General features: G+C 38.2%; 1 protein-coding gene across 1 annotated transcript in view; it reads right to left on the reverse strand.

The window, feature by feature from the left end:
• Nucleotides 1-921: 921 nt before the first annotated feature.
• NNT (nicotinamide nucleotide transhydrogenase) overlaps nucleotides 922-16,574 on the reverse strand; it is a 37,522-nt gene continuing 21,869 nt past the window's right edge. Inside the window, exons 14-17 of the mRNA XM_057403082.1 lie at nucleotides 16,238-16,319; nucleotides 5,551-5,669; nucleotides 4,510-4,625; nucleotides 922-3,244 (exon numbers count right to left, since the gene is read on the reverse strand). Coding sequence (XP_057259065.1) covers nucleotides 3,095-3,244; nucleotides 4,510-4,625; nucleotides 5,551-5,669; nucleotides 16,238-16,319 — 467 coding nt within the window. The 3' untranslated portion in view covers nucleotides 922-3,094. The remainder of the gene's footprint in view (nucleotides 3,245-4,509; nucleotides 4,626-5,550; nucleotides 5,670-16,237; nucleotides 16,320-16,574) is intronic.

The raw sequence follows: 16,574 nt of genomic DNA on the forward strand, positions 1-16,574 counted from the left end.
AAGTGAGCCAAGCTAGAACTTATCATTCATGCAACATACAAGGAGAAACGAAAGACAGTGTTTGTCAGGCATAGATGGATAAGGGCAGAGTTTTCCTGTCGTATTCAGTAAGACTGGTGAAAAAAGACTCTTTTCAGAGGGACAAGGCAACAGGATTAGGCTAGCTAATGCACCCAAATTGCAGCAAAGGCAATTCAATAGATACGAAAGAAAAAAATCGTTCACAATGGGAAGAATCAAACACTGGAACAGAGAAGCTATGGCACCTCCACCCATGAAATGTTCAAATCAAAGCATGCAGCTTCTGATCAAACTGCAGGCAGGCAGCTCAACAGGGAAGATGGGTTAACTCATGAATTAATGCCAGGCTGCAGCCTCTGAGTCTTGGCTTGACCAAAACTCAAAGAAAACACAAAAGCTGCATGTCAGACTTGTGTAACGATATAACTGAACAGACCAGCAGATGCCTGAAGTTACTATCATTCACTCCAAAGGTAGAAACTGAAATCTTCACAAAAATCAACTTGACCATCTTGTAGATCAAAATAACTAAGACCTGAAGCAAACTTATATGGTATCAGGCTCAAGGGCATAGGATTAATCTCATGCCTCAGCCAAGTTAGCTCTTACAGCTTTTTCAGGGTTTTTTTTTTAGGTTAAAAAGGCAACAAATATTGGGATCAACTGCTCTCAGAAGTTGTCTAACCCTTTTTATTTACTAGAAGTTGCTACAGTCATGTAACATCATTTTAAAGAACTATTCAAATTAAAAAGCCAAGAAATATGCATATTTCACTGACTCCTTTTCATTACATTCTTCAGTCTCAACATCCTTGGTAGCAATTTGATCTTCTGACTTCCAGAAAGAATCTCAGATACTTACCCACTCAACAAACAACAGGAGAGAAAAAGAGACAGTGATCAATAAGAAAAATAATTGACTTTATTAGCACTTCAATGATCAGCTGGTGTTCCATGGTAAAGCACAGCTTCGAAGATAACACTGGCACCTCTAATCCAACATAATGGTATGGATACATTTTTAATTTTTTTAAGTTCCTCCCCTATTGTTTTTATTTGTAGGGTTTGTTGTGTTTTTTAAAAAGCTACTTATAAGCAGAAACATGTTGCATACAGATCTAGATACATCATGTTTGACAAGACAAAAATTAATGCTTTAGGATGTTAAATCCCTTCAAATCCCATCTTGTCTAGTTGGGAGACAGACAGAGGATTATTTCCTTGCCTTTCCTGCTCACCCATTTTCCTATTTTTTGCATACCTAAAAGAAAAGTTGAATATAATGAAATCAAGAAGCCATATACGCTACAATCAAATATAGCTGCCACAATGTTCTAAAATTAAAATTTAATTACAAGTTTTTTCCTGCAGTGTACAACATATTAATGCTTACATGAAAATTTTTATTTCAAATTATATGAAAGAGATTTGCAAAAAGGGTAGCTTCCTCAGTACATTGTTACAACCCTTAATATAATTCTTATCAGTTCAGTCTGTGTTTTAAGTGATTTTCACATAAAAACAGAGGTAGCTAAGTAGAAATACTATATTTTAAATGAGGTCTCTGTACATGGTATAATAAAAAAATGTTTGTTCTATGAATCAAAATGGATTAATTTCAAGACTTACTTCATAACAATTTGTCTTCCCCAAATAGGACAGCTTTCTATCACAAGTACAGCTATTTCTATTTAGCCTTTGTCACCACAGACAGTTGCTACATGATTGTGGAAACATGATAAAGTTATTTTAATAGGCAAATATTTGAGTTCCACTCAAGTACACTTAACATAATAAAAACAAAATGGTAATCTATGTCATAATGTAATTTAATTCATTGCTGAACTTATTATGGGAATTTAACAGTGCTTTTAATTAGAGAGAAGTCAAATAATCAAAACACTGGATTTTAAGATTGGTATGTTTCTGTGCTGTTCAAACAATAGCTTATTTATTTAGAAAAATTCTAATAAAACTCCAGCATCTTAAATATGTTCGGAAGTGCATTTTCCAGCATCACAAAAATGTTAATTAAGAAAGCATCACTGAATTTCAAAGTAGCAAATACAGTGAAAAGTCTAAGTGAACATAAACTGAAACAGTGTTCCAAATTCTGTGAACAGATCGGGTACGCGACATGTTCTGCCTCTGCAGAACGGACCATATTTTTCCTCAGACACTTAAAAAGACAACAAGTGGAAAAAATGGAGAACTTAGCAGCTGCTTAAAAAAGTTAAGCAGTGCAAGTATGTGTACTTTTCCTTCTCAGATTTGAAAAATCATTGGGTAGGTCCCTGAAATCCTGTGTTTACATAATGTAAGCGGACACTACAAAAAAGTGGAACTGTTCTTCTGAAGAAAAGTAACCTTCCTAGAATGTTCCTGATTCACAGCATCCATAAAATCCCCAAAAGAAACAGAATATTCTGTTCAGAGTCTCAGATCATGTAAGCATCTGTTTGCATCTGCTTGCATCTGTTTGCAATTTGCTTGAAGTTTTGATGAAATAAATAGTTGTTTTGTCCATACTGGCCAAAGAACAACTTTGATGATAAGACAGAATACAGGTTTGGCACAGTATTTTCTAGTGAATTACCATGACAGAAGTACAGACAGTAAGGAGGAAGAAGCCAGTAACTACTTAAAAGATGCCCATGAGTTATTAGTTCCTGCTTCTAACAGCTTAGTGTTAACCTTAAAAAGCACATTTTCATTCCTTAATGCATTGCCTCATGGGAGATTCAGTTTGAAGGCCTAATATGGCCATCTTTTCACAAAGCCTGTATCCCCTCCATGGCAATGTTCAAGGCCAGGTTGGATAGTGCTTTGAGCAACCTGGTCTAATGGAACCATGGCAGGGAGATGGAACTAGATGATCTTAAGTTTGGTTTCCAAACCAAACCATTCTATGATTCAATGATTCCCTAACTGAACTACATCTCCTAGGAGTCAATGCCGTCTTCTTCAAATGCTGGCTGTATTATGACAGTAAAGAATTCTTCTATAACTCTTTTTTCACAACCTATGTGACAAAACATTAACTGCAATCATGAGTGGAATACAAAATCAGTATTTAATTTTGATACAATTCCCTGACTTTTGCTTGCAGGGCATCACAAGTCTTCTTAGCATCTCCCAACAACATGGCAGTATTAGGCTTGTAGAAGATTGGATTGTCCACCGCTGCATAACCAACTCCCAAAGACCTCTTCATTACAATGACCTGCACATAAAGAGTTCATGTTTGAAACAGTAAAATCCAACTGCAATCCCTCCTCCAAACAAAGATAACACAAAGAGCAACTTCCACAAACTAAGGGAGAGGAAGACGCATTCAAAATAGGGTACTCACTGCTATGAAACTCTATTTCAAATTTCAACACAGGTGACAGAATTGATAACCAAACCATTTTCAGAAACATTTATTATTAAGCACAATATTACACAGCACATGAAGAGACTGTGGATGCTACATATGCATATACTTTCACTTATTCCGTATAATAACATCAAAGCAAGATGGGCACTGATGATTATAACAGGGTTTTGAGGCTTTTTTATTTTGAATTATTTTAAGAGCCAATTCCCTGATAGCAACACAATTCAGATGAGCATTCACATCAATACTTGGTGCAACATTTCTCTAGACTTCTCCAGACCACTACTCTGCATTACTTCATACACGAGATTTTGGGGTTTTCTAATCCTAAAATAAATGTCAGCCAGTTTTAGATATTAAATGCTAAATTAGTTAACCATGTCACCTTCAGCAGAGAAACTATGAAGCTTTACCAGCTTCACCCATATACATGTTTATTTCCCAGTTTGCAACACCCTGATAAATACCTGTGCCTACCACTGAGTATCTGAATAGCTAAACCCTCAGAAGAACTGAGGTTACATCTGGGTTCAGAACAAACTACCAAAGATTTCACAATGAGGCAACTCAAGTCTATGTATTTTAGAGGAGACAACGTTGCTTTTGAAGAGCAAAACTGGTGAGGTAATTAAACTGTCAGCTCAACCTGGACAAACTAAGCTCTACTCAAACCCAGCCAGTTACTGTTTTGATTCTTTTTATTTAAGCATATTATTCATTTCTGTATTTTCACTTCAATATCAAAGTTGTCAATCAAATTTCCTATGAACTTAAAAAAGCAGGTATTTGTACAGAAATGCTTCAGGACTGCAAATGTGAGCAGAATATAATTTACTCTAATCGCATTTTTTAATAGCACTTTCATTGGTCTTTTCTACTGCAATCACCACTAGACTCACTAAAGCATTCGCTGATGATTATAAAATCATGAATAATGCATCACACTTTCAAAGTACTGACTGTTTTGTTGGACAACTTGCAGAAAAACTTCTCATGGAAACCAGAAGAGTAGGAGAATCTTGTTAGCTTATCCTATAAATATTTTTTTTTTTTTTTTTTTTAAAGCATGCTTCCTAAGGTAAGTGCTAATGAAACTCTGTTAATTTCACCTGTTTGGACTTCCAGACTTCAAGAACTGGCATTCCAGCAATGATAGAGTTTGGATCTTCCTGAGCTGCCGAATTAACTGTATCATTTGCACCAATTACAAGGACCAAATCAGTTTCTGCAGCAAGACAAAGAAAACAAGACTGATGAAAAATTATCTGAAACCTGAACAGTGATGCTGATGTATTTTTGTGTTAAATCTGATCTTCAGAGGCAGAAAAACCTGTTATGGCACGTACTCTACAACATTTATAGGGACTTCATTCACAAGTATTTTTCAAATTTATCAGACAAGTTATATGTGAGAGGCAAGTGTGCTACAAACTACCCCAAGCAAACTGCAAACATCCAGAACCCTGTTCTAAGGGACTTGTTAGATCATTCCACCTCACAAAATTAAATCCTTTGACATTTAAATGTAGTTTCATAGACACATAGTACCATTACTTTCAAATCTCCTTGTGCCTAGCTTTTCCTTTGACTATATTCTTTTGAAAAACCTTTTACCAGTAACTTTCTGATTTTTAAATAAAGATGTAAGAAAGCAACATGTCTGTACAATGCTAAACTGGTTTGCAAGACATGACAGGGTCAAGTCATCCACGACACCTGACTTAAAAAAGTCAGTAAAAAGTAGTTTTCCTGTATGGGGCAGTAACAGAGGGGAAAAAAAGGACACAGCACCACACTTATTTCACAGATACAAACTAAAAAAGAACACTGCTATCTCGGTACTGCCCTCTTCTGTACACCTGCATTCAGTATTACCCTTTGCTTTACATGTCCGTACTTTCTGCTCCTGAGTCACACTATTTCTTGTATTCCTCTGTGCTCACTTGCCATCACCTGGGAGAGGACTCAGACTGCAAGAGAAAGACCTCCTGCTCCTCTACAGCAGTATCATGACAGGCACAAAGAGAAACTCAATGGTCTGACTGAGATTTTTTATTTTTAATAATCCCTGTGTGATATAAAACCAGAAATAAATAAAAATTGAGAACAACAAATCCAATCTACTGGAAACTCACAGCTCACATGCTAACCTGGGAAGTCATTGTTGATCTCATCCATTTCCAGTACAATATCATAGGGAACACCAGCCTCTGCTAGGAGTACGTTAAGCTGACCAGGCATACGACCAGCCACAGGGTGAATACCAAACCTAACAAGAAAGAAAGTTCAATCCCATTAATATGACCACTCTATTATGCATAGTAAAATTGCCACCTGTGACCTACAAGACTGAGTTCTTGAGTAAAAGCACACATGAATTAATTAAATGATTAAACCTTAACAATATCAGAGTTACTTTTCCAGTGTTGCAGGGAAGTTAGAGGATGGGGAAGAGAACACAGCTCATAAATTTGATTCTTCACTTGGAGAGCAGCTGCTGCTTTTCTGCAAAGTTAAAAGTATGGTTGACACAGAAGGCATGCAAAAGAATATGCTCATTCATGAGTAGAACTAAAGAAGCCAGGAGTACATTTTCAATCCTTCCATCATAAGAAGAGTCTTTCAGAAAGTTGCTGCACCTGCAAAGTGGCTTTGGAGAGCCGGCTGGACACCTGTAGCGACAACACAGAAGGAACTCATGGCCAGAAATGCCTGGGAACACATCCTATCAAGATGGAACAGAGTAAATTTTCCACCCAGCAGTAGCTTACACCACAAAGCTTTTCTTCAGTTACTTTTGTAGGTAATAGGTCTATACTACCATTTTGTCTGGCTACAATCACCAAACTGAGCCACATCACACACTGCAAGCTTTTGCATCCACTTTCCAAGCTGTACCACATTTAAAAATTTATGACAAGACAACTTTGAGTTTTTATGTATAAGCCTTTTTGCTGCAAAACCATCACCCACATTAATATGCTTTGCAGGTCCCTTACATCATTGAAAAGTAAAAGCACCCAGAGTAAATGAATAGGCCACAAAATGTAACACTCCATGAAAAGGCCAAAAGAATATGCACCCTTCCTGAAGTAAAGCCACTCCTAGAAATGCCCTTGGCAATGACCTTGTTGACTCAGGCAGCTCTAGAATGTGCATGGTTAGCACAATATAACACTCTAATGGAAAGTTTAGTAAGGACTCCAAGCACAAGACAATGTTTTGCTGAATTGGTTAATGTCCCACTCTCTTGTCATGATTAAAAAAAAAAAAAAGAGAGAGAAGGTGAGAAATGTTTTCAGAACAGCTCAAAAACAACTTAGACAAAATACACAGCTTATGCATTATGAGTTACTAAAATTCAGGTAGACACAGAGGGTGGCAGAGAGGAAGCCAGCGCATTCATACAGTTCTGTAAGAGTAAAAACCTGACAAAAGTCAGAATGAAGGTGTTAAAACTGGTTTAGCTGCAACTCCCAAAAACATTTTGCATAGAAGCAGATCTATTTCTATTTCTCGTGGGCAGATTGTACTCTTCTGCTCATCTACTGGCCCTGAATAAACTAGGAATATTCATGTCTACTGCTCTGCACATTTTACGTCTTTCCAGCTCTGGAGCTTTCACCAATGGAACGCTGATTCCAGCACACCAGAAATGCCTCAGATAAATGTATATGGCTGAAGTTACACATTTTATAATAAGGAAGCCTACATGTACTTTGGAAGAGATAAACAACAGAACTGTAAATTTCTGAATTTCTGAACAGAAATTTCTGAACAGAAGTCCAAGGAGTGCAGTAAGACTGCTTTGGACTTCTTCAGAAAAAAGGGCAAGACTGATAAATCAATTTGCCATGACGGATTGTGAATTGAACACTGTGCAAATACATCCTTAAAAGGGCAACTGAACACTCCATCAGCAAGACAACATTAAGACAATGCAAAGCTGACATAATTGGAACTCTAGCAACAAAATTAAGGACATATGATCAATTCACATAGCACAAGATATACTAGAATTTTAAGCTCTAGGTCAAGCAGCAGGATAAAAGCCAGCTTTAAAAGAAATGCTTTTCAAGAAAGAAAGAGAATACACAGTATTCAGCAAGTAAATATTTGCAATCCTATTGCAAAGGAGAATACTTAGAATCACAAAAAGGAGAGGAAATATACAGGACAAAACATTAACAGCTTACGTTTCATACCACTCAGTAATGGAAGCCATGTGCAGTACTGCAGCTAGTCTTTAAGTGTACCAAATTCAATCACTTACAGTACAGTAAGAGAACTCTTATTCTGAAGTACACTTGAGAAAACCCATCACTCCTCTGGCAGTGAAAATAAGATTTGCCAACAAAATTCTCTTTTGTTTCTAATAAAATTATTTTAGTGTCTTTGTGACCAAAGCTACTTTGGCAATACACAAAACAAAATACTCGTGAGGTTTTTATTAAATACTATGTACACATACAATCTTATTCCAAGGGCTGGAAAGCCAAAATTTAAGCTGCCAAAAGAATTAATTTCATCTTTAACTGCAACACTCCTGACAAGAAGCAAAGAAAGAAAAAAAGCAAGGGACAAGTAATCTTCATTCAGGAAAAGTTACAGCATGAACTATCAGTACTTAGGGAATTCTGACAGACTCTGCTTGAAACCACATACTGCGTATTCACGAAGAAAGCTACTCATACAAAAGCTTTCTGGATAAATATTAAAGCGACTCCCAGAAGTCTGCTTCTAAGAGCCTGTTAACAAAATATGACAGTAGCCTGCCAGTACCTCTTAAAACTGGGTGTGCAAGTGTGTCAAAAAGAACCATTAAAAATATGTGCTTCTCTAAGGTTTTCATTATTTCACAAGATAAGATCTACATACATCTGGAGTGAAGTTAGGCTGTCCAATGGAAAGCAGAATTCAGGTAAGCACAGAACAGAGGTAGCTAAAATCCTTACTCCGGAGTCAAAACAGCAGCAGTTCTTGAAAGCTATGTGTATTACAGCAGAAACATTTTGTCACATGAACATCTCCCAGATGTTCAAAATATGAACCTCACTCATATTCAAAAATCCAACACTCAAATTAGTTTAAAAGAGAGACCTATTTTATAAATATTAATATTTTAAAGAGAAAAAATTGTGAGGTTTCTTTAATACAGTTTTAATATCTGTTATGCAAGAACTCAATTACATTGGTTGGTTTGTTTTTAAATCAAGCAGAAATCTCACTCTTTTTGACCTTTGGTTTATGTGACATTAAGGTTTCAGTCTATATATACTTCACCTATATCGAAAATTCACAGTCATGCTGTGTCTGACTTGAAACATTATTCTGGCAGTTCACTGAAACACAGAATTAAGTCTGATTTTTTTCTCTTGACCCTGACCATGTAACATGGGGCTTGCTTACCACCTCCAGCTGTCAGATACACTGAAGTGAGCATACACCTCGTTGCTATTAAGACTATACCTAAACAGCAGGAATATCAGGCAAGGATATCCAGCCTTTTTAATCAGCCTCTTTCAGATTCTTCTTAGCTTTAGAAAGACAACACAGCACTCTGAAAAATATGCTTATATTTTGAACTTTTTTTTTTAATACAAAGAGTGCAACAATTTCATTTAAATTTAGACTAAAAATCTAAAACTCCTGACATGCACATCATATATAGGACAACACTTTCAGTACAGAAAGCACTTAAATTCGGGGGAAGTGAGAGGAGCAGTTTGTGTTACTTAAAGTAGTATGAATTTGATTATAGCAGTGTGAATAGACAACTATTGCATGAAAAATCTCAGAATGGAAATCACTTTTTATACAGTTCATAAAGTCAACATCTATCTTTATTACAACTGGCTAGATAACATTCTTGTTATCAATACTGAAACAGCTAGCACCTGCCCAATCCAGTGCAGAAGTGTTTCAAGATCACTTCATCCATGTAAAGATAGGATTCTTGTCACTATGCCAAAGCTGGACAGAGTGGTGTAAGTACATAACATCTGGCTAGTGCCTAGTTTAGTTCACTCAACACTTTAAGCACTGTATATACAGAGAATAATCTGCCCAAGGGTTTTGCCTCACCTCCTCTTCTCTCCACCCCATTCACTTTGTGTTTTGACACCTCTCCACCTCTGTTTGTAGTACAACCAATAATCTGTTATTTAAGGTAACAAGGAGGGGAAGAAAGAAAATAAAACAAAATACAAAACTAAATTAACTGAGAAGTGCATCATTCAGATATTGAACAGCTTGAATCCTGCCATATAACAGTTGCAGGGAAGTATGACAGTATAATGCTCTCATCACACATTATGGATGACTATGTAGATTACTAGTATCAAAGTGCATAGCTAGCTTAGGCCTGCCGTCATGCCTGAGGCACCAACATATCCCTAGAAATAGTTATTTCAGCATCAAATAAGCTCTGGGTTTGCTGGGTCAGGTAATTTAAAGACTTTAAATTGAATTTAATTCTTTAAATTATTAAGCATACTTAAGTGAGTGAGAGCTGGTACTGGCTCCTATTTCCAGCCACTATGGTTTATCACAGTTACAGCAAGCTCCAAATATATGGCATGGACTTCATCTCAATGCAAATATCCTCCCAAGAACCCAACTGCATGGAAGAAAGAGCAGCCTACCTCCACAAAGCATCACACACTAACCTAGTAAGGTCACCAGAGCTGAGCTGACCCATAGGAGTCAATGGCATACCTACAATACAGGCCCAGGAGCATAGAACTGAAGCTGTATCCTTGCAAAAGCAAACCAGGTACAGTAAGGTTTGCTAGTGCTTTCTAGCTATACCAATATATTTGAGCTAACAGATCTATTAGACTTCATTTGTCCCTACTAATTCAGCAGCACTAATAATTCAGAATCCACCTAGTTAATTTGACTATGTGACACCAACTGAGAACTGACACACATTGATTATGATATCCTGCTGATACATTTAGTGTCTTCCTAGAAAGCATACTTCAACATCCTATGAGCTTGCATCACTGTATGTTGTTCTTAAGCTGCCATTCAGCAGTGACAGTAATTTCCACCTTACGCACATCTGAGTTATGCAGTATGTTAAGACTGGTTGGGAGGTCATCATAACAGCTCATCCTTTAAAATTCTTCTAGATTTTCTTGTACAGCAACATAGAATGATGACTGTAAATCAATATAATTAAAACAACTGAAAGTTAAAATAAAAAATAAAAAAATAATGTCCAACACTAAATCCATATTTTATTATTTTCAAAAATGTAAGAAACCCATCTTTCTATGTGCTCAAAACTAATTAGATTCTCCAGCATCAAAAGACAGAAAGCCAAGTCCCTCAAGATATCCATCTATAAATATGAGGTTAAAAAAAAACAAACCAAAACAAAACACTAATGTATTAGCAACTAACTTGAACATATGTGGGAGAAATACAGGTAATCTGTATGTCACAGAATCACAGAATCATAGAATAGTTAGGGTTGGAAAGGACCTTAAGATCATCTAGTTCCAACCCCCCTGCCATGGGCAGGTAAACCTCACACTAAACCATGTCACCCAAGGCTCTGTCCAATCTGGCCTTGAACACTGTCAGGGATGGAGCATTCACAACTTCCCTGAGCAACCCATTCCAGTGCCTCACCACTCTCACAGTGAAGAACTGCTTCCTTATATCCAGCCTGTTTGAACTTCCCCTGTTCAAATCTGAACCCATTACCGCTTGTCCTATCACTACAGTCCCTAATGACGATTCCCTCTCCAGCATCCATTTAGGCCCCCTTCAGATACTGGAAGGCTGCTATGAGGTCTCCACGCAGCCTTCTCTTCTCCAGGCTAAACAGCCCCAACTTTCTCAGCCTGTCTTCATATGGGAGGTGCTCCAGTCCCCTGATCATCCTCGTGGCCCTTCTCTGGACTTGATCCAACAGTTCCATGTCCTTTTTATGTTGAGGACACCAGAACTGTACACAATACTCTAAGTGAGGTCTCACAAGAGCAGAGTAGAGGGGCAGGATCACCTCCTTCGACCTCCTGGTCACGCTCCTTTTGATGCAGCCCATGGCTTTCTGGGCTGTGAGCGCACACTGCAGCCAGCTCATATTTAGCTTCCCATCGACCAACACCCCCATGTCCTTCTCTGCAGGGCTGCTCTGAATTTCTTCTCTGCCCAGCCTGTAGCTGTGCCTGGCATTGCACCTGGCATGGTTAAACTTCATAAGGTTGGCATCAGCCCACCTCACAAGCGTGTCAAGGTCCCTCTGGATGGCATTCCTTCCCTACAGCATACCAACCGAACCACACAGCTTGGTGTCATCGGCAAACTTGCTGAGGGCACACTCAATCCCACTGTCCATGTCAGCGATGAAGATGTTGAACTAGACCAGTCCCAACACCGATCCCTGAGGGACACCACTCGTTACTGGTCTCCAGCTAGAGACCACTGACCACTACTCTTTGCGTGCGGCCATCCAGACAGTTCTTTACCCACCGAGTGGTCCATCCATCAAATTGATGTCTCTCTAATTTAGAGGCAAGGATGTTGTCTGGGACAGTGTCGAATGCTTTGCACAAGTCCAGGTAGATGACATCAACTGTTCTACCCCTGTCCATCAGTTCTGTAGCCCCACCATAGAAGGCCATCAAATTGGTCAGGCAGGATTTCCCCTTAGTGAAGCCATGCTGGCTGTCACCAAGCACCTTGTTGTTTTTCACGTGCCTTAGCATGCCTTCCAGAAGAATCTGCTCCATGATTTTTCCAGGCACAGAGGTCAGACTGACTTGACTGGTCTGTAGTTCCCTGGGTCATCTGTTTGCCCTTTCTTGAAAATGGGGGCTGTATTTCCCTTTTTCCAGTTGTCAGGAACTTCACCTGGCTGCCATGATTTTTCAAATATGATGGACGATTTTTCAAATATGTTGGACAATATTTCTCTCTACTACGAGAGTTACCAGAAAACCACCATATTTATGTATGAACTAGATTTAGAAAGTCTATAAAAAGCATCATTCTAAGAGTCCATTCACTCTGTAATACATTTTTCTTAACAAGTATTTCTTACTATGCAAGAAAAAAAACACATGGATTGAAAAAGTCTTAGGGAAGTCACACTGTGGCAACAGCTATGACAGTTAATCTGATGTGGGAAAATGTCAATTACCCACTTATATATGGAAATGTATACAGTTTATAACTGTATATAACTGTTTATATATACAGTTTATGTATACAGTTATGTTTATGTATACAGTTTATAACTGTACTATAATACTATACAGTAACTACGTATCTATATATATCTACATATAGAATTACCTGGGTTAGGGCAATCCCAAGCACAAATACAGGCTGGGCAGAAAATGGACTGAGAGCAGCCCTGACAAGAAGGACTCTGGCTGTTGGTTGAGAAGAAGCAAAATATGACATAGCAACATGCGCTTGCAGCCCAGAAAGCCAACCATGCCCTGTGCTGTATCAAAAGTAGCATGACCAGCAGGTCCGGGGTGATTCTGCCCCCTTGCTCACCTCTCATGACACCCCACTTCCAGCCCTGCATCCAGCTCTGGGGTCCCCAACTTCAGGAAGACACAGAACTGTTAGAATAAGTCCAGAGGAGGCCACAAGATGACCAACAAGCTGAGAGTTGGGCTTGTTCAGCCTAGAGAAGAGAAGGCTCTGGGGAGACCTTACAGAAGCCTACCAGTACCTAAAGGGGCTACAGGAAATCTGGAGAGGGACATTTTACAAGGGCTTGTAGTGGCAGGACAAGGGGGAATGGCTTTAAACTGGAAGAAGAGAGGTTTAGATTAAATATTAGGAATAAATTCTACACTGTGAGGGTCGTGAAACACTGGCACAGGTTGCCCAGAGAACTTGTGGCTGCCCCATCCCTGGAATTGTTCAAGGCCAGGTTGGATATGGCCTGGAGCAACCTAGTCTAGTGATTCTATGGAATATAATTTAATTATATGGAAGAAATCAGAATTTCACAACTAGGGGCCTACAAACTACATGTGCCTGAAAAATAAGAACTTTCAACAATTTACTCAGTTGTAACTTAACAGAGATACAACAGCAGTTGTAGAACAGGCATTTCCTCTCCAAGGCCAGTAGATTCTGGGAACTTAAGGATTTAGTTTATGAAAAGTTTGTCTTACACACCCATGACAACGGAATGTTATAATGAAGGGTCAGCAGTATCCAGCTTTCTATGTGATCCTTCTAATGCATTAAAGATGTGATCTGCTGCAAGACCATCTCAAGTAAGCGATGATGTTAGCTATGCATTTTAAAAGTCTGAAGTTTCCAAACTCTCCGTATTTCTGACCCCAGTCAAAGGTTATACATCATGTTATATAATCTGCACTCTTCACTGAGAATGTTATGGCTATAAGCAAAGTAAATGAAAACAACAGCTCCTCTGGATCAATCATGAGCCACGAAGCAAAAGAAGACCATATGACAGACATAATTTTTCTTGGCACAGAATGGGCATTACAAATTGATGCAATCATATGTCCATGCTGGCATCTTTCCACAGCGGATGTGTGAGAGTGTCACTACATCTGGATGGTGACTGTACTAGGGTCCTGAGGCACTCCAGGCCTACTGAAACTAGAGGGACAGCAGCTGCACTCAATGAACACCGTGGGAGCTCCCCAAAGTGATGAAAGGCCTGAACTACCACAAACTGTAAATACAGATTTATTTCATTAAAATACCAGGTAAGCACTGCAGCATCCCTTCCTGAAACTGATTCAAGTATAAGCCAGTTATTTCAAGGATTCATTCACGTTTCTCCCCTGCAAAGCCAACATAAAAGGCAAAACCAGTAATTACTTATTTCACCAAGGCTGATAAAAAAACAGAAGAGCTGAAAGGAAAGCCAGAGCACACAACACTGCCACTGCATTAGCCAAGAAAGGTTCTTTCGTTGCACAGCTAACAGGTCTTCAAAATTTTTAATGCAATTTGGACACACAGCTTCTGCTAAACATGGAGAAACAGATGTGAATAGGACTGCTCCAATATCTGTATCAATATATATATATCAATATCTATAAGGTCTATGGAAAATTGAAGATGAAAAGGACTTCAGGCCATTACTGGCATCTAAGAATTAACCCTGTTATTTGGATCAGCACTCCAGCAAAATAAAACCATGGGTCTGGCCATATGCACTCCAGTTATTCTTCCATGCAATACTCAAAGAACTCTAACAGCAGTGTTGCTTGCAATAGCAAAAATTTATGAGAATCCAATAAGTTAACCTGCTTAAGGGAATAGAGATTACATTAAAATGGTAACAGAAGTTTACATCCTCAGACCTTCCAATGTTCACTGTCTCCTTTCTGAACAAACCAGACTAGAAAACCGCAAAGCCTGGTGTGAGAGAAGATATCACAGCCTTAATACTTGTAAGAGGCAAAGGGAAATCAGGCAGCATACCCTGTGGAAGCTAAAGTCCTGCTGCTAATGCAAGATTACATGGATTGATTTACGATGATTTCAACTAATGCAACAGACAGGAAATACACTTTAAAACAGAGGCACTGTGTGCAACACATCAGTCCAAAAAGAGAAGCTCTTTAGTGTCTGCAAGACACCTCTAATCAGTATGCACTGAATGTCTTTAGCTATTCCAGACTGCAGAAGAGGTTTTAAGAAAAGTAAAACAGCAAGGCAGACTGTGGATTTTTAACCTAAGGAGGGTATCTAACATTATAGTGTGGTTAATTCTTTTCAGCTTTCTTTCAAACATGCCAATCAGAATTGGATGTTACTATCCGTACTTTTTTAATACACAAACATTGCTGTGTATTAGTAAGCATTACTTCTATTAATTCAAGTCAGTTATCCCAGGAAATAAATAAGTCTAACATGTTTTGTGCAGAGACTGCTACCTCATCTACTCTTCCACTTCATACCAGACTGACCCCAGCAAAAACTTACTCCATACTGTAGAAAGCTCTCCTTTCCTGCCTACTATCCTTAACTATTCCTATTACACCCCTTTAACCATTCCCCAAGCAGAGAGGTCCATTTCCTTAAGAAATTAGGACTTAAAAAAAAAAATAAAGCTGTTTTCAGGACAATAAACAGTCCTCTTCAATGGAGGTTTCTCTACAAGGGCATTCAAAGCACTTACTTTAGGCCTGTACTGTCTTCCTGTTGACTACAAACATAAAAGCTATTCTCCCTGCACTGATTTCAGCTGTTGTGATTACTCCTCACAGTTATGTATTCCCACAAAGTGGTTGCTTTCACAGAGCTCTCCAACCTCCCCACCTGTAGAAAATCCTAACTTTTGAACACAATGCAGAATTATATTAAAGTTTTATTTTACAAATAACTCCAGTTGTTTTGCTGTGTAGCAAACTACTACTATATCCAGAGGCAGAGCATATGTATCCAAAGGAGCTTACTTACCTTTCAGAAAAGTAAAATTTTGTTGCCTCAATAAAGAAGTATTACATTTTAAAGCTATTCTTTTTAATTGAACTTCAGCATGACACCAAATAAAACAAACTGGGAAAAAAAACATAATTCTCCAGATGCTGGCTTCTTCCAGAAACCAAATTTAAGAAGAGTATAAGGAAGTAAGGAATCTTTTATATTCAGTATGAAATTTCTAGATATTTCTAGATATTCAGCTATAGCTTAGTAAAACTAGAGCATTCTTTTAGCTAGTATTCTGAGAGAGCAATCAGCATAATAATGACTGGAAGAGAAATTAAACCAAAACAAAGACTTGCAGGGGACTTTTCTGGAATGAAGAAAAAACCAAAATAACAACAACAAAACAAACAAACAACTGTAATACTCAAGGAAAGTACCTACCTTACATTTTTCCCTTGTTCTCTCAACATTTTCACCAGATCAGATATGGGATACTGAGCTTTTGCTGCACACAAACCATAACCTGGAAGAATTTTCAAGTTGTAAGCTATTTTTCTGTTTCAGTGCAGACAGAATAGTTCAAAACAGTAAGTGTACCTTCCACACAAACAGAAGCTCCCATAATTAAAAATAAACAAAAAAAAAAATGTATATGTACACACACACACAAGATACTTATATATTCCCAGCCTGATCACTGTACTCCCACTGACCACTTTTGGTCTCCTGACCACTAACAGTGTACCACAGTATCACAGTATGCTAGAGATTGGAAGGG

Source organism: Pezoporus wallicus, unplaced genomic scaffold (assembly GCF_028554395.1).
Source record: "Pezoporus wallicus isolate ANWC-B61680 ecotype Strahan unplaced genomic scaffold, APGP_CSIRO_Pwel_v1 contig_2997, whole genome shotgun sequence".
Lineage (NCBI taxonomy): Eukaryota > Metazoa > Chordata > Aves > Psittaciformes > Psittacidae > Pezoporus > Pezoporus wallicus.